General features: G+C 44.7%; 1 protein-coding gene across 5 annotated transcripts in view; it reads left to right on the top strand.

Annotated features, from left to right (window-relative positions):
* Positions 1 to 18687, top strand: part of DOT1L (DOT1 like histone lysine methyltransferase) — a 74321-nt gene extending 55634 nt beyond the window's left edge. Inside the window, exons 22-29 of one of the 5 annotated variants that reach the window (XM_082779930.1) lie at positions 382 to 528; positions 1626 to 1752; positions 3176 to 3789; positions 4484 to 4689; positions 5460 to 5524; positions 6014 to 6985; positions 8092 to 8716; positions 10856 to 18687. In XM_082779930.1, coding sequence (XP_082636056.1) covers positions 382 to 528; positions 1626 to 1752; positions 3176 to 3789; positions 4484 to 4689; positions 5460 to 5524; positions 6014 to 6985; positions 8092 to 8681 — 2721 coding nt within the window. In that variant the 3' untranslated portion in view covers positions 8682 to 8716; positions 10856 to 18687. Of the gene's footprint in view, positions 1 to 381; positions 529 to 1625; positions 1753 to 3175; positions 3790 to 4483; positions 4690 to 5459; positions 5525 to 6013; positions 7901 to 8091; positions 8845 to 10855 lie in introns of those variants that run through there. The other 4 variants (XR_014319100.1, XM_082779932.1, XM_082779931.1 and 1 more) reach the window with 4 other exon arrangements.
* Positions 18688 to 18758: the final 71 nt, after the last annotated feature.

Genomic DNA, 18758 nt, shown 5'->3' with positions numbered 1-18758 from the left:
GGCTACTCCATCTTCTGTGTACAGAGGACCTCAAGATACAAACTCTGTTAGATGAGTGTTTTTCACAGAGCTGTAACAAAGACACTAGGAAATGAGCTCACCTCAGATATCTTTTTTCTTATGCTTAGGGGCAGTAGGAGCTTTAATTTATGTATTTCTGTGCCGTTGGATGTTGCTGTCCCAGTAGACTGATGTTGGTAACAAAGCTGCTCCATGCATGCCCTGTTTTTGCTATATAGTTGTCACTCTGAATCATGTAATTCTCAACATGAGGAAAAAAAAAAAAGACAAAATCTAAATGAGCAAGTTACCGTTAGTTTAGGATGTCTTTTCAGTAATAGTTTGCAGTTGAGAACATTACTTTCTCTTTTGCATTTACAGGGTTTAAGAGAGAGAACCTCTGTGAGTAATGGAGAAACTATCACCAGCCTACCTATCAGTATTCCTCTCAGCACAGTGCAGCCCAATAAACTCCCTGTTAGTATCCCTCTGGCCAGCGTAGTCCTACCTAGCCGTGTTGAGAAGGTGGTGAGTAAGGGATCATCAACACTTTCCATGCCTAACTAAAATCACATTGAGCAGTAATGGGGTGCTGTACACCAGAATCCATAGTGGGCTGCTAACCTTGAATGTCTAGTGCTTCGGGGAAGGCTGCTGTTGGGATGCATCCTCTTGTGTCTTAGTCGTGCTCTAGATTTTTGCTCCTGTGTCTGTGGTGGTGTTTCAGCCAGGAAGGAAAATAAAGTGCATGCCTCTAGAGGTCATAGGCTGAATGTTTGGCTTGGTGGAAAAGGTGCAGCATCTGAGAGTTTATGGCGCTGGGAGCCAAGGATCCCATATGTCAACTTGTTCTTAGCCCTTGTCTTGTTGCATTACACTGGGAACCAAATTCTGCCTCAGCTTGGTCATTGATAAATTGTTGATCTTTGTGTGCTAACTGTGTGGGATGAACCTGAACAGTACCTTTATGTTGTAATTGCTACTGTGAGAGTGACTGCTCTGTAGCTGACTTCTCAGGTATTCAGTAGAGAACCTTTGGGGCTATCTCTCTGAAATCCTGATAAGCTCATTCTACTTTCAGTGGCAGAGAAGTTTCAAAATGACTGGTCTGGTTTCTCACAAACGTTTGTCATTGTTTATTCAGCCTATCATTTCACAAACGTTGTGCCTGCTTTCAGGAAAACACCACCCTCAGACATTGTACCAAAGAACATAGTCTAATGTGTTTCATGTTCAGTTTGGGGTAGTTTGGAGCTTTGTGTGTATAGGCTTGGGGACGTGATACAAACATTTGTTTTCTTTCTGCCTGTAAACAGTGGGCTGAGGCATTTGCTCTCTGATCACAGTGCAGTTGTGCATCTAAACCTTCTGGAACAATGAGTCTGTTCTCTAACTGGATGGTATCAGGCGTGTGCTAGATAACTATCACAGTGTAATCACTACTCAGTTTTGTCCCCTATGCTGATCTATGTTTTTTTTTTGAAAACGAGATAAATCTAAGACATTTAGGAAGTAGAACCTCTAATCTCTAATCTACTAATGCGTGTGATTTTTATTTTTTTTGTTCTAACTAGTGACTTTTGAGTATACTTCTTGTACTAATATGCCTCTTTCTGTCCCCACAGAGAAGCACACCTAGCCCAGTTCATCAGAACAGAGACTCATCAACACTTGAAAAGCAAATTGGTGCTAGTTCTCATAATGGTGTAAGCAGTGCTGCTGGAAACAAGCCACTGGCTTTGGCTACCTCAGGTAACGGCCTCATCTATGTGAAGGTGTGCTGTCTCATCTTGACAGCGTCCACAAATGCATGTGTCTGAGTTTTTTCTGAGCGCTTCTCAGGTCATTCAGAAGAGTAGAGTGCTACGTAAATGTGTGTTTTGTAATGAGAGCAAAGAATCAGAGGTGGTGATGTTCTGAGACTGTCAAAACTGTGCCTACAGCCTGGATACATTTTAGTACAGAGTATTAGTTTGACGTGTTTTTATCTGAACTGCAGCACCTTGCTGTTTAAGTAAGTAGTTGGTTTTGTAAACTCTCCTAAGTGGATTAAGATCTCTACAGTGTTGCAAACCAGCAAAGTGCTTACCATACTATGAACTGACCTGGCTTTAAAAATTTTATTTTGAAGGATGGTGGAGTTTTGTTTCGTTTTGTTTTTAATAGCAGAATTAATTTCTTTAAGCAAGTCACAATGGTGTCTTATGAGCATTTGTAAAGGCACAAGTATCTGGGTAGGAAGAAATGTCAATAAGGGAGAGAATAGGGGTACCTTTAAGTACAGACATTGCTTCTGAACTCATTCATCTGTTGAAATTGTGGCTTTTAGCTGTTCAGAATATAGGAATGTTGTGGACTGGGAAAAGTAGGTTCTGGTATACAGAAGCTGTTCTACAGCTGATCCCTCATCAGAGTGCATTTGTTCTTAATGTTTGTCACCTTGAGGGGCTTCTGTTGTTTCTAGCATCTGTTTTGCAAAGAAGGGCTTGGCTGCAATTTTCTATAAAACAAAAGAAATGTTTAAAAATAATAATTTTTTAAAAAAGTAAAATAGTACTGTATTCCCTTCCACCCCTTTCATTTAGGCAGCCCGGAGGCAAGGCCTTACGAGAGCACTAAACCCATTTATGATATGCCATGACAAATACTTAATTCCCTTTCCAAGCTTCTTCCCACGTGGCATTCTTCTGCCACAATTTCTTTGAAGATCCCCTGTCGCTTCCTAAGCCACAGCCTTTTCTCTAATTTTGAGTAGGAGATGGGCTGTATAGATGACAGTCCCTTCTTTTTTTGAAGAAGAAATGGACTGAAATTGCTGATCTTATTTCCTTGATGATAGGAAGGAGTTGAGAGTAGAGGAGCCCTGATTTCAGAAGGTGTAGAAATTCAAAAGAAACTTTGACATGAGTTCCGTTTAAACACCATATAACACATGAATTTTCCTGAATTGGGAAAAAGAGTAGTGAAAATAATTAACATCTAACTGGAACCATCAGCACACAGAGCCATCTCAACTGCACAATGTAAAAAGCAGCTGCGCAGTTTCCCATGTAGTACACGGCTGCTGGCTGATCGAACATGGGTAGAGCTGAATCTACTCCCAGCCATCCCAGAAATCTAGCACTGTGAACTATCACTCAGCAGAAGCAATGATGTATACTTTCCCTTTCAACAGGTTTTTCTTACTCTTCTGGCTCCGTGGCAGTCAATGGAAATCTTACAAACAGCCCAGCCCATCTTAACCATAGTGTTGATCAGGCAGCTCTGGACGACTCTGGGAGTCTGTTTAACTCAGTAGGGTCTCGGAGTTCCACTCCACAACATCCTTTGCTAATGATGCAGTCAAGGAACTCTGGGCAAAACTCCCCTGCTCACCAGCACTCAACAAGCCCCAGGTTAAATGGCACCTCCCAGAGCCTGGTAGGGGTATTGCAATATGCAGATGCTCAGAAGATGTTTGCCGAAGGAACAAAGGGGGATCTTCAGTCTGATGCAGCGTTTTCAGATCCTGAGAACGAGGCCAAGAGAAGAATCATCTTTACAATCTCTCCTAATACAGGACATGTAAAACAATCCCCTTCCAACAAGCACAGTCCTCTGCCCGCGAGCGCTCGGCTGGACTGCGGCCAAGCACACGCGCAGGATGGGAAGAAGCGAGGCCGGCGGAAGAGATCCTCTACTGGGAATCTCAGCGGGAACTCCGGGGTCTCCCCTAAACGTAAATCCTTACCCACTATGTCTGGACTCTTTACTCAACCATCAGGTTCACCACTGAATATCAACTCCATGGTAAGGGCAAAAGAGAAGGGCCTGGGAAATCTCTTTGAATTAGAAATAAGCTTCCACTGCTTTATTATTTAGCATACCCTCAGGTTGTCACAGTGCTAGTAGCTAAAATTGGAGTGTAGACCCTTTGTGGAAATGGCTCATCTGGGAGACAAGAGAATTGCTGAAAGCTGGTGAACTGTTTTAGAATAGGTAGAACATCTCAGAGTTCTTTCTGTCAGAGCATTAAAAAATAAAAATAATTTATTCTCTTACGACAAAGTTTGTTTTCTCAATGAAGTTGATTTTTTTTAGTCTGTAGATTAAATATTTTGAATGTAGTTTAAGCTAAGATTGACTAAATAGTTTGAGTGCCAGAAGCGTATGGCATTCTCACATTAATAAGCCAGCTATACAAGTTGTGTTCATGTGATCCTGCCGTGGTAGTTTGAAAAGAAATGTGATTGTCCCATGTCTTCATTTCTGTGTTAAAACATAAAATCAAATAATGAGAGTATTTTTCCAAGTTACATTAAAGCTTTCATCCAGGGCGCTCTAGTGCAAGATGCTGGAGTATAACAATGGCAGTGCTAAACAAGCAGCTGTTGGCCTATCCTAAAGCTGAGCAAGTTAAGCCTGCTCTTGATATCCTTAACAAGATGCCTTGTTTCTAAAGGGATACTCTCATCCATAACTGCTTTCTTTCCTTCTTGCCCAGGTCAATAACATTAACCAGCCTTTAGAAATAACAGCCATTTCCTCTCCTGAAAACTCCCTGAAGAACTCTCCTGTTCCTTACCAGGACAATGACCAGCCCCCGGTATTGAAAAAGGAAAAGCCCCTCATTCAGACCAACGGCGTTCATTACTCTCCCCTAACATCAGATGAAGAGCAGGGATCTGAAGATGAGCACAATAGCACCAGGTGAATATGCAGGCACCGGTTTCAGGATGAGATTTCTTGGGAAGCCAATAAAGGTGCAATAAACAGGAGAGGTGTGTTAAGCTGTCTTTGTTCCCTTTGCTTGGAGACTGATTCCATTATGCCAAGCCTCTTGTGAGACTGAAATTGTGAATAGGGAAGGTTTTTTGGCAGCAGTACTTGAATGTGGGAATCTATTCTTCTTGCTGTGTTTGCAAGGCTGACAGAGTCTGGCCTCTGAAAGAGTTATTGTAGAAACTTTCTTTTTACTGTGTTGCTTGCAGGAGTATTGAGGCCAAGTGTGTAATTTTAAACTAAGAATCCATCTCCCTCTCGCTCCCAGTTTCAGTTTGATTCAAAATTTTTCGCTTCCTACCCCAAACTGATAAGGCGTTACTCTGAAAATGGAGTACTCGCCATTCTTTGCTGACCTGTGAGGTACAATAATTTTGTTCTTGCTCGAGGTGCTGGAAAAACAACCACTATAGAAATGGGAGCAACAGCCAACATCTTGTTGTGAAGGAGCAATAATGAAGTTCTCTGAACATGCACTAATTTTGGCAAAGAGCACAAATTCTGTAATAGCTTCTAGTTAGTTCTTGGTGGATTATTCTAGTGCTTTTAAGTTCCTTTAGTAACATGCAGTTTTCTAGGTGACTTGGCTTTATATACTTTAGTCCACTGTTAAGAAATGAACCTGAGGGAGATATTTAAGGGTAAATGTGCAACAAAAATTGCAGTGAGTGCTATAACCTTTTTATTTTCCCCACTAGAATTGAGAGGAAAATTGCAACAATATCATTGGAAAGCAAATCTCCACAGAAGACTGTTGAAAATGGTAAGTGTATGGAATGTTAATTAGTTGTTTTAATGGTTGGGCTTGGGAATGGGTGTCTGCCGCTGACTGACATTGTTATCAATAGCAGGCCTTTCTGTGCTGTTGAGTAGAGTGCAGTTCTGCCAGGGCTTTGCATCGTAGTAATTAAGACAGGTGGCTGATAATTACAGATCTTGGGTCAGTCTTTTTTGGTCGTCGTAGGTCAGGAAAGATTTGACCAGTTTTTCCACTAAGTCAGGGTTTGGGGAGGGATCTGTAGTGCAAAGGCGGAGGAAGGAGTAGATCAGCATTCTCAAACTTTTTCAGAGCATTAAGCTAAATTTGAAGGATTTTTAGGTGATTTGTCAAGTATTTCTGCCTTTGGATCAGAAAGAAAATTAAAGACTGATAAAAAATATGGGTGTTGAAGGAAAAAAAAAAAAAAAAACTGTTCTTACTGAGCAGATTCAGTGAAAGCTGCTTTTTGATATTTTAAACCTTTCTTTCTAGGTGGCAGCTTACCTGGGAGGAAACAAGCACAAACCAACGAGAACATGAACAGCAGTAAATGGAAATCTACTTTTTCACCAATATCTGACATCAACCTAACCAAAACTACAGACAGTCCCTTGCAGTCGGTTTCATCCCTGAGCCAGAATTCGTTGTTTGCCTTCAGGCCGTCCTCTGAGGACAGCCTCGCCATTGATGCCAAGATCACAGCACATGCGAGGAAAAGCATTGCCATGCCCTCGTCTGGGGCAGACGGGCTCAGCCCTAGTACAAACTCCACCAATGGATTTACATACAATGGTGGACTGTCAACTGACATTGGTTTACACAGCTTTATCGATGGTGCTTCTCTTCCGCACAAGGCTTCAGATGTGACGACTTCCAACTGCTCCCTGGGTTTTCAGTCGCAGCGAAGCAAAGATGTGGGGATATTGGAAACAAATCCGTTTTTGAACAAGAGGCAACTTGAAGGCCTCAGTGGCACGAAAGGAGAAGACTTAAATCGGTCAGGGGCCAAAAGCAAAGAGATAAGCGAAATAAGCATTCGTACTGGGGGTTCTTCAGAAAAAAACTCTTTGCAGCATAACGGAAAGGTCAGCAAAGGAAGGGACCGAGATGTGGAGTTTAAAAACGGCCACAACCTTTTCATTTCTGCTGCTGTTTCGTCTGGTGGCCTTCTGAATGGTAAAAGCCTTTCTACTGCTGTTTCTTCAGCAGGCAACCCAGCATCTTCTGTGCAGACGCACCATCCTTTCCTAAACACTTTGACCACTGGATCACAGTTTCCCCTTGGCCCCATGGCCTTGCAAGCAAACCTCAACTCGGTGACAAATTCCTCAGTATTGCAGTCCTTATTTAATTCGATGCCAGCTGCTGCCAGTCTGGTCCACGTGTCATCAGCTGCAACCAGACTGACTAATTCTCACACTATGGGGAACTTCTCTCCTGGGGTTACAGGTGGAACAGTTGGAGGTAGGCAGAACTCTTTCTCTGGTATAAGACAGGGCCTAAAGGAAAGTCTGACACTGCCTCTCCAGGGGTGAGACCCTTTCACTTCTGCAGGATGTGGAGCAAATCTCTCCCACATAACCCATCTCTCTTCTCTCCCGGAAATGCTAGGATGAGTTCATTTCCCCACAGTGAAATCCTATGAGCTTTGTCTGCTAGATGATCTTGTTGTATCACCTTAATGAAAGAATACACCCAGACTTTGTGATTTCATAATGTATGCTTGTTCAGATGTTGCTGTGTTGGAACCAACTTAGGGTCCACCTGCAGGTAAAAGATTTAACTTGTTGTGTTACCAAGCTAAGGATCTATAACTTGTCAACTTGAGTAAAGGTTGTGATTAGGCCTTGAATGGATTTAGTATGATCCAGGAAGAGCAAAACATCACTGTCTCTTCAGAGGAAACGGTGTTGGGAATTGCGTAGCATTCTGGCTCTTGAACGGACACGAAGAGCATTTCTTTGCCTGGAAGGGCAATGCCATATGCAGCTTGCGCTTCTGGGATTCTGCACAGGCTTGGCTTCTGTGGTCCAAACTGGAGACAAGCTGGCAGGACTAGAAGATAGTCTGAACCTGCCATTACTAAATGTCAAAGGCAGTTTTTCTTACCTGTCCATAATCATTCAGGCACCATGTCGGGAAATCCTAACTCTCACATCTCTTAGCATGTAGATTTGCTGGAAATGCAATCTCCCCTCTGCTGCCCTGTAAGTGGGAAAGCAGGAGGGTGGGGAGGGAAGAGCAGCAGTTTGAGTCTACAGATAAACAACTCTAGAGACCACGTAATCTCATCAAAAGTCTGCCTGTGTGATATAGAACTGACAGTTCTTGGGTCTGACTGTTTGTCCTCGTGGCATTTAGAGGTTGGCAGTAGGAAAGGTAAGTGAAACCTTTTGTACCTCCTGGCCTGCACCATTATCTCTCATTGCTTGCTGCCTTCTCATGCTGCATATTTTTGTATGGGGCCATAACTACTATAATTTTGCTTTTTTTTGGTTTTTGTTTCTCTTGTCACTTGCGACTGTACAAAGCCCATCTGTTGAAGCTGAGTTTTTCTCTCCTGTTTGCAGGTATTTTTAACCATGCGGTGCCTTCTGCCTCCTCTCCTCATCAATTTGGAGCCAGTTTCAGCAGCAGTGCTGTCTCTAGCAGCACAGTGCTAAGCTTAAACCCTCTGCAGGCTGTTGCCAGCACGTCATCCTCATCCTTCCCACCCCCCTCCTCTAATTTAGTAACATCTAGTGAGAATAGATCTGCTCAGCACCTCAACAGAGCGCCAGTGCAATCTGTTTTCCATTCCCCCCCACCCCCTCCTAATGTTTCCTTGCCCCCACCTCCTCCATTACTTGCTTCTAACCCTGAGCCTGCGCTTCTGCAGAACCTGCCATCTCTCCCACCTGGCGATGCTTTTTTGCCATCCTCTTCTGCTGCTTCTGTCCAATCTGCTAATGCTTCTTTGTCTATTAAGCTAGCCTCTCTCCAGCACAAAACCTCCCGCCCCTCCTTTACAGTCCATCACCCGCCTCTGCCCCGCTTGGCGCTGGCACAGTCCGCGCCCATGATCACGCAGTCCAACGCAGCTGGCACGTCCGCTATGTGGGTTACACTTGGCATGCAGTCTCCTTATGCTTCGCACCTTTCTGGGGTTAAGCCACGATAAAGAGCTTGCTTAGCTAACAGTTCTTATTTTGTAAGGTAAGGCTAGAGGGAAAAACAAACAAACAAAAAAAAACAATCAGGAGTTTTGTGCAAGATGCTGAATGATGTTTCTTCCTTTTCAGAGACAGGGTGGGGATGGGCTCCGTGAAACAAACCTCTAAAATGTAGGAAGTAATTAATGTGATGTCAGAGGGTGAAGAGTCTCAATGCTCTCTGTTCTGGGAGTCAGGATTTCTCGACAAGGAGTGCTCGCGGTGGTAACTCTGGTCTGTCTCATCTGATGTTAGGATTATGTTCAGGTTGGGATCACTTCTTGAAAATGTTTACTTCTAAAGATCAGTTGTCAGGAGGAAGTTCTATTTTTAAGTAAGGTTTTTATACAGTTATTGGCAGTGGTTGTTGCCGACTTTGATTCCCCCTTTTCCTCTTCTTGCCTTCCAACACAGACTGTTGCTTCTTCTACAAGTCCGTGTTCACATAGTGTTAGGATGCGTGCTGCTGCTGCTTTGTGACTCTGGCAACGTGGTGGTCTTGTTTTCATTGTCAGTCAATAACAGCTGCTCTCAGTCATAAAGTTAAAAAAAATCTCCAGGTTACAAGCTGCAGCTTTGTCTTGGAGTGCAAATGCACTGGTCTTGCACTGCAATGTGCCACCTGCATCACTGGAAAACACAATCACAGGTAGCAAAGCGTTATAATCTGAATTAGAATAAACCAAGAAGGCCTTGTTATCCGCACACTGCAGCGTTATTGGACTTGACTGCTAGGGCTAAAAGTAACAGTCTCCATCAGATGCTGTATTTATGCTCATGTGGCAATCACTTACTTTCTGTGTAGATGTGAATGAGACGATAGGGAATATGCAGGGTTCACTGCAGTCCATGCTTCATAAGGGCTGGGGCTGCAAAAGAGAGGAGGGTTTCTGGAGACTGTGCGTTTTTACTGAAGCAGTATTTAAATGCCTTTAGAGCAACTCCAGAATAAAGTGTACCACCACAGAGTTGGGTACTGTTGTTATGAAAATACTCTGTGGCATCATGATGTAACAAGCTCGTGACCGCAAAGTTAAATCAGTATGTTAGGGCCCAGAGCTCGCTCCATGCTTTTCTTGTAGGTCTTTGATGTTGTTGCTGTTCACTGATACCAAAGCTACGTAAAATCTATGGTTGGATACTCTTTGCTGCTTATAAAACATATGCCTCAATTACAATATACCTGAGAGATTCTTTTGACTGTGCATTGTTTATAGTGTCTTCATCATGTAATTGCTTCACAGACATGAATTTAGTCTCATTAGGCTTTTGTGAGGCAGGTAAGTATCTCCTCCGTCCTTCTATATGATGAGTGAGGGCGAGGAGGAGTTCAGTGATGTCCCTGTGTGCCTGCAGGGTGACAGGATGATGGGGTCACAGGGTGGGCTTGGAAGACCCTGGTTAGAAACAAGCTCGGGACCAAGGCTAAGGAGGATTAGGTGCCGGGCTTTGTACACCTGAATGACTTGGGAGAGCGGTGTGGAAGTCTGCTGAAGCAGATGCCTTACCTGGAGTGGTGGTCATGCTGGGTTGGACTCCATGCCATCGTATGTGGTGGGTCCTGCCACAGCAAGTCTCCTAGCAAAATAGGCAAGGCACAAAAGTGAAGTTCAGTGCAAGGCAGCTGGATGTCTAAAGCTGGACTGTGGAGCAAAGGGGCAGAAGTAATGCTCCTAGGAGATGGTTTGTGAGACAAATGTATCATAGTTGGGGTCCTGCTCCGTGTGAAATATTTGAGCATTTTCATTGACCTTAATCTGAACATGTGTGCTCAAAGTCCTTCCAGAACTGAGGCTGAAATCTGGAACGGGACTAAAATAATCTGCTTTGTTTCTCCTAACATTTCTCCCCCAAGGTAGTAACAAATGCAAAGCGGATTAGTGTGTTCTAAAAAAGGTGAAGTCCTGAGTGGGAGAACAAACGCTTTTTTTCCTCACTTGTTGAGGTCAGTCACACAAGGACAGAGTTCAACATGGTTGAATGTTGGAAGCCTGTCTGTCTGGTTGTGGTTGGGTCAAGACAAGAACTGTGCCTTCTTCACTGGCTGACGAGGTCTTGGAGCAGTGTAGAAATGATTGACGCATCTAACTGTAGATTTTGTCACTTATTTAGATGAGTCTCTTCCTCTCCTCCTGTTGTGCAGGTAACTAGGATTTCTACCTCAACCCAATGTGACCTATGCAAGGACAACGTGGACCAACTTCACTCGGCTTCCACTGAAAGGTGCTCACCTGGCCTGTGCAGGGGTTTCTACTCTCTTACTACTGGACAAAACAAAAACCTAAAAAGACCTAAACAACAGAGAAAATATTTACTGTGAATCTGAGTAAAAAAGAAAAAAGGAAGAAAAAAAAAGGCAAAATAAATGCCTAAGGCTCCAGTTTATATTGTTGATAGTTTAGGTAAAGTATTTATCTTTTTTTAAAGCAAAAACAGTTTTGATTTATTTTATTCCACCTAGAGTCATAAATACAATTTAGGATTAAATTCTCTAAATAATTAAGGACTGGCACACCAGCAGAGATGTAAAGAGCCTCCTCTCGGTGCTATTTCATCCGTCAGAACTGTGCCTCTAGTTTGAATCCTTGGTGCTGAATTTGGAGGGTTGACCAATGCCAAACCCAGTTCTCAGAAAGGTCTGCATTTTATTTATTCAACTTACTCTGTTCATATACCAAAATCCACTTGGTTTACAGCAGTGTGAGCTACAGAGAAACGGCAGTCTTTGATCTGGTGTTTTGCTCTAATGTGAACTGAGCCAGGCGCTCTGTTAACTGGGTGGTTTTTAATTGTGTTCATTACAAACGAGAACTCACTACTCCCCTCTGGAGTGGCAGCTAGATCACCTGGGACAGCCCAGGTGAGCTCAGCCAAGGCAGGCACAGTTTGAACAGAAGAAATTCAAGTCCTGCCCCATTCAAACTACTTCACTGGGCCATTTGCAGTTGCTGGTGGCACTCAAGTCACTGTGAATTTTGGTAGCTAGTCTGGTAACTTGTTTTGGGATGTCATTGGCATATGAACAGGGTGCATAATCACTGGTATTGGTCAGGCCCTTTTTAATAACATTGGGAAGACTGAACATAGTGCTTCTGTACTGGTGCAGGTAGCAGATTATCTCAGCTTGTTTTTGTTCCAAGTACAATGTATTTTGTTAGTAGAGTTTTGATACTTGATTCAGAAATGGCTTAGATGTGTACATTTACTGACTAAGTGCATTTTGCTTTTGTATATCTTTGCTTTAAGTAGATCTAAATGGTAGTTCACAAAAACACCACAATCTAGCTTACCATGCTGCCACACTATCAAACTGGTGCATTTAATTGTATTGTGACTTGGTGTTCTATGTACAGAAAGTGCCGCTCTGAGCAGCGGCTGTATTTTATAGAGATGTGATGAAAATTTATAAATTTCATATACTTTATTTCATTTATTTTTAGACTGTACAGTGCACAGTGAACTTGTAAAAACTTATTTATTCAAGTGCACAAAATGAGGAGAAATACAATCCATTATATAGACATCACCCCGGTCTGTAGTTCAGACTGGACCAAGCACCAATAAAGGAAACTACAGTAACAGAAGGGGAATTGCAACAGCAAAATGACTAGAAGAAAAATACGTTTAGGCATTGGGAAACACCTGCCCAGGTGCTCTGGGGGCAGCATTGATCGCTCTGCCTGAAAGGCATTTGCTACCCTTAAATCCCTTCTAGGTCCCTGGTGCTCCTTAATGAGTCTCCAGCCTCCAGCAACTGGGCATTTGTCTTAGACTTGAGCCTGCCTCAGCAGGCAGCTGATGGAGGGTCCCGGGGTCACAAAAAGCTGGGCTGGGTGCATTGCCTTCCAACTTATGCCTCTGCATGTGAAGGAGGTGAGGTAGCTCGGTCCTTGCATGCTCTCCTGCTGTCTGATCTGTGAATGCCGTGCTGGCCATGCTCAAGGGAGCAGTGGGAAGAGGTGATAGAGCAGCTCCTGCCCTCTGCAAATTTCAGTTAGACCCTTTTCTCTGTACCTCATCCCTGGCAATCTTAGTAGAGATTTAGTTCAAGCGTGGTTCTTTTGTTGTTTCTTATGTGTGTCTTCCCTAGGCAGCCTTTGTGCACAGAAACTATTGAGCTGATTTTGTTGCCTTACTCATTGGAAAGGGAAGGGGTCGGTAGCCCTGGAAATGAGGGGCGTTTTGGAACTGTTTTCTGCTTCGCATGTGGAAGAGGACTTGACAGTGGTGCGCCCTGCTGTGTTATTAGCTGCAAGATGAGAACCTGGAAAAGCGCAAGAAAGCTCAGAGGGTGATGGCTGAGAAACATCCAGTAGCTTCTAGTAGAAGCTGTATAGAGTTAATGTCCTGGAATCCAGGAAGACAGTGTAACCCAGATGTTTTGCAGCTGGGAGTTTGGCAGCTTTAGCTTCATCCAGATCCTTGGCTAATTGAAAGCTGCAAAGCTGCCTTAGCATCCTCCCGGCAAATAGCAAGGTGCTCCGGTCTTGGAAGGTGGGTTGTGCATGAGCAATTGCTGGAGGGGCAGTAGCCTTAATTACCCCTCCTCCATTTTTATCCCAGATGTGAGAGATGAGGAAATAGAAGAAGAAGCTTTAAACCCATCTGCTTTTTGTCAGATCCTTTTCCAAAAATGGACCAACCCAGTGTTCCTTAGACCTCTTATCCCTCCCCACTTTCATCTCAATCCAGCGAAGACATCCAGCAAGAGAACTCATTCTGTACAGGGAGGCTTCACATCAGTTCAGAGATGCCTGCTTGGAGGAGGAGCTGGCTCATGGTGGTCTGCCCACCCGGTGTGCTTTCTAACCCTGGACAGCTGCTTGGTGCACGCATCGCCCAGCTGGCTCCTGACACTCTCCTGCAGCTGAAGAGGGTTGGCCAGGTGCTTGCTGTAGGAATGATGTGCTTTGCATTCACAGTGTTTCAGAAATTAGTGCCTGGGAGCAAACAGAGCAAAGGCTAAGAACAGAGTTTGTCATCCGCTCTCCTGTGCATGTTGGGGAAAAGCGAAATCCCCCTTTCCATCAGTGTTGCTCCCCACAGTGGGTTGCCCTTTGGTCTGTGTTAGATGTGCTGGGTGCTCTGGCTCTAGATGGCCCGCTGTGCTCTGTGGCAGGGCTTGTTCGCAAGCACTCGTTAGAAATCATCAGCATGAGCCTGCTCACTCCCATCACCTGGGAAGGATGAAACCAGAGGGGCACAGCCCACCCTGGACAGACCCAGGCACAAAGACTGGATGGCCAAGCATCTGCTGCAGCCTCCAGGGGCCTGTGGAGGCCAGGCCTTCTTCTGCCTCGGGTTCGTCTTGGTGCTGGTGTACTCCATGACCTGACACTTCCATCTCAGCAGCCTGTGCTGCAGGAGCTCAGAGCTGCCCTGGCTTTGCCAGCATCTTCCACCCGCACCTGGTGCTGCTGGCACTGTCACCTCACCATGCGCTGCATGGTTGTAGTGAGTTTTCCTCGTGTCCCAGTCTGGTCTAAGTCTTCATCATAATCCTTGCTAGGGTGTGCTTCCAGGAGAGTGTTGGATAAGCTACAGTGTGTTTGGAGAAGTGCGAGACAATGGAGGTTTTGGGCTGATGCCTTAATGCTGCTTTATTTGGGAGAAGTCACTGAGGTTGCTATGGGATTTGTCTTCTCCACTCCCTGATCTCTTGCTGCTTGGCCATAACCTTGAGCAAGTTCAAATTGTTTGTCTTCTGTCTGCAAAATGGGGAGAGCATTTACCTGCTTGCAGGACTGCTGGAGAAATAGCTCTTTGAGATGTTGGGATCTGATCCATATGGCTACGAGAATGAGACCCTTGTGACCCTGATGTGTGAGTGCTGTGCCAGAGACGTGAAACCTGTTTTCAATAATTGGATATACTTCTGAGTCATCAAAGCCAAGCAGCCAGTTCCAGAAAGGAATTCCTTCTGTGTTACCACTTCCTGCCCAGGTCCAGCCGTTTTTATGGCTGTCACAAATGTTCCTTCTCCTCCACACTGCTGCTGCCAGTGAGGGACTCAATCAGGAAGTCAAAATACATCTTGTGGCACATAATGTTGCCAAAAAAAAAAAAAAAAAGAAAAAGAAATATCCTGATCTTTGTGCTGAGTGAAATATGTGCCCCACTGCTAAATGTCAGGCTTGGAGAACAACCCTCACGTGTTCTTCCTACAGTGATTTGTTACCTCTGGCTCCTGCTTGCTGGTTCCAGCCCACTGAGACCCACCGTGCTGTGAGGCTGGGGGGGCTCCAAGAGCATTAAACCTAAACTCAAGTCTTCGCTGCACGTTTAGTCACTGAGCAACAATTCTTCCATTAGCCAGGGGTGTGTGAGGCACCTGCTGTCAGATTTCTCAGCTTTTCCTGTAGCTGAGGGAAAAGGTGGGAAAACATTGGATGTGGAGCCTTGGGTTGCTGGAACCAAGCTTGTGGGCAGGATCACGGGGGAGTTGAGCTGTCCCTGCATCGCCTCTTGTTTGGGTGCAGACAGGGCCATTCCCGTTAGCAGGGTGTGGATCGGTCTGGTCAAACTGATGGGATTTAGCTCCTCTTAGTTCAGGTTGCAAATGCAGTGGGAGAGAGGTGAAGGGAAACGTGCTTTTAGGGGAAGCTGCCAACACCAGGGAGCACATCGTGTCCTAGATGCTCATTACACTCGGAGGCAGACGTTAGAGCAGTGTCTCTAGCTGGTTTCTTTGATAGCAGGAACTCAGGGCTCCTTGGCCAGACAAACTCAGAAATCTCTTGTGCTTCCATCTTGTATCCTTCTTCCTAGTGGCCAGAGCTGTCTTGTCTTGTAGCATGCAGTTTGTGCTCACCACTGTTGGCTGCGCTTGGATGAGCTCTGAGCATGGGCTCGGCCTGGGTCCTGCCTGTGGCTGGAGGGGGGCAGGCGTGGTGGGGAGGAAGGCAAGTGTGTGAGGTCTGCAATCGCAGCTCCGGGTGCTGAAGTGCTGCGGGCAGCTTGTGGTGCCTGCTTGTGAGGGTCTCAGTGAGGCGCTGCTGTGAATTGGGAGGTTGCAGACCCCCAGGACTTGTCACTGCTTGGCCCGAACGTCACCCAACTCGAAGTATTGAGTAGCTTTTCTTCTTTGTTATTATTCCCTAATCAAGCTTGAGCAAGTGACTTTCATTTGAAATCTGCTGCACAGATGGCGTTCAGGCTCTTCCCTTGCATCTCTGGCTCAAATGCTTCAAACCGGAGCGTTGTTTTGGGGCTGCGTGGGGTGGCTGCATGGCTGTGCCTGTGCTCAGCCCCTGCCTGCGTTTGCCCTGCTGGGGGCAAGCTTCTCCTTCAGGGGGATGTTTGCTGCTGTAACTGCAGACATCTGACCAGAGGCCTCTGGGGTGGTTGCTTTGCTGCAGAAAGCAAATAGGAGGGGAGCGAGCTGGGTGTGAGCCAGATCTGCCTCGCCGGCTGTTAACTGCAGTGCTGATAAAAACCAGAAGCAGCAGGGTTGCACCAACGTTTGTGAGATGCTGCTGTGCTCAACGGTGGCTTTGCTCCTGGTGGGGATCAGGGCCCGTCTCGTCCCAACCTTTCCTAGCACCCTTCCTGCAGAGGAACCTGGGATCTGGGCATCCCCCGTTGGGGAGGTCTTGTACTCCAGAGTAACGAGGCCATGGCAGGGCCATGGGGCTGCCTCTGGGGGCCTGAGTGGTTTGATTCTTCTGGGATTGTGTATTTAGAAGGCAGCATCTGCTCCCCAACACGTTATATTCCTACTTGGAAGAGTGCCCTTGTGTGACAGTGGATGTGGGGCTGGCATCCACCCCTGGACAGGCGTAGCTTCATCCACGTGTTGTTTGTTTGTTTTGTGGGATGTGGAGTTGCTGTGGTTAGTTTGAGGGCCAGCACGAGCTTTGATCTTGTCGAGTTGGTGCAGGGGGCCCACCTCCTTGTGACTCCCATGGCTACATCCACAGGCCTGGCCCGGCAGTGCTGGGACCCTCGAGAAGCTCCCGCAGCAGGGGCTTGCTGCCACGAGTCCTTCCCAAATGCACCATAGCTGTGGAATGGGCTCCTCATGTCTCAGAGGCCTTGCACCCTAGAGTTCCCATAGTCAAGGTTTTGCCACATTGCTGGAGGAGGAGGCTGCCAGCCCTGCAGCTTGGCCCTGAGCTGCCCGCCTGCTTTGGGCTCCCCTATGGCCCGCGTTGGTCCCGATCCCCTCCGAGCACCAGTGGGGACGTGCCAGGGCTGCTGGTGCTGATAGTTACGGCTTGGTAGTTTGTCCCAGTACTGATGCAAGGTTGATTGAGTGTGACCCGTTTGCTTTTTGTGTTGAAATCAGCCTTTTTAATACAGGGTATGGAAACCTAAAGATTCTTGACAAGTATTTTTTCTCAGAAGGAGTTGTCCCAATTCACCAGGTGGTTTTATTGAGAAGTTCTGCTTTTATTGTTTTGCCTGAGCCAAAAGCATTAGGAGGACTAAGCTTTGGGAGCTCCCAATGATGATTTCTTCAGTTAAGAAATGGACATTGTACAGTGGACTGCAAACCAACAACAATGTGTTTCAAAAATCATGATGTTTGGGGAGAAGAAACTAGACAGTGTTTTTGTGAACTATCTTTGCAGCACTGAGGAAAAATCACAAGAATTGGATTTTTTTTGAAGCACAGATGTCTAGTAAGTGTACAAGTATTTGAAGTTTTATGGCTGTTAAGGTTTTTCCTCTATTTGCTCCAACATTTCCATAGCTTGCATATCAGGTTTTCATTGAAAGATGGATTACCAGTTTTTAAAATTTTATTGTGCCATATTTTATTTATCCTTATGCATTATAAATATATAAATACCTATTTAGACTGAATATCACAGTAAAAGATGCTATTATTGTGAACTTCAGGGTTTAAACCCAAAGTAAAAAATTTGGAAATAATCCTCCACTGTATTTGCTGTTTGTGATCATCTTTCTGCAGATGTTTCTTAAGTTCTTAGAGTTCAAAAATGAAATAACTTCCTAAAATTCAAGGTTTTACAGTACTAACCCTGAAGTTCTCAAGTTTGTGATTTATTATTTTTAAGGTACATCTGGTTGCTTTTCTGGTGCAGTCAAATCATTCTTTAGAAAGGTCTTGTTTCTGGAGTTAATGAGGGAAAAAGGTGGAATGGGTTGATCCATCCTGCTTGGCTTTTTTAACCTATTAATCTTTTAAGTGATCAATCTCAAATTAAAAAATTATTTCTTAGGTCTCTGTTCTACTTAAACTTTTTAGGAGTGGGAGCCTGCCCTCGCTGAGTGGGACTTTGATGGGGAAAGCGGTAGATTATGAGGTTGCTGTTGCTCAGGAATTGATTAGTAAACTTTTAACTACTAATAAAAATCCATTTTTCAATGGATTTTTTAAAAAAAACCATTTTCTTAGAACAGTGATATGGGATGTTTCCTAGTGAATAGGAACTAGTTTATATAATTTAGCCTATTAAACTGAATTATTTAAAATTCAAACTTCCCCTAATTTATCTTTTTTTTTTATACCAGTAAGTTGTCCTGTCATTCCTTTCATTCTTCCATAGAACTAGTGTGAATTCTTCTGGTGTGTATATATGTATGTATAATATATATATTTCCATCCTGCCTTTCTAATTTTCCACAATGTAAGAGTTAGTTTTTTCTCCCCTCCCTTCACTTAATTAATTTCTTGTGTCTTTACCTTGATTTGTAATTGAAACAATGCTTTGAAGTTTTGTCTTTATATTAAAGTGTATGTATTTTAATACACCGTTACTGTTGTGGAGTTTCACTGCTTCAGCAGGACAGATGTCAGCAAGAGATGGCAGTCGGTGCTTGTCAGCGGAAGCGAAGCACCGTGTCCTGGGCTGTGGCTCTGGGCAGGGGTCAGGGCAGTCAGACCCCTGCTCCTCCCAAACTGAGCAACACACTCAGCTCTGTCGAAGTCGAGGACAGTTAAGCTCACGGGATTTAACATACCAGTAATATTCCTAGTAGCAAAACCATCCTAGTGAAATTCCCTTTTCATCTTTTCATCTGGTTATTTCACCAACATAATGGAACTGAAATTAGGTTGGCAATGGATTTTAAACTTT

The sequence above is a fragment of the Aythya marila genome (assembly GCF_965140915.1).
Source record: "Aythya marila genome assembly, chromosome: 27".
Classification (NCBI taxonomy): domain Eukaryota; kingdom Metazoa; phylum Chordata; class Aves; order Anseriformes; family Anatidae; genus Aythya; species Aythya marila.
This window is presented reverse-complemented; position numbering and strand designations above follow the sequence as displayed.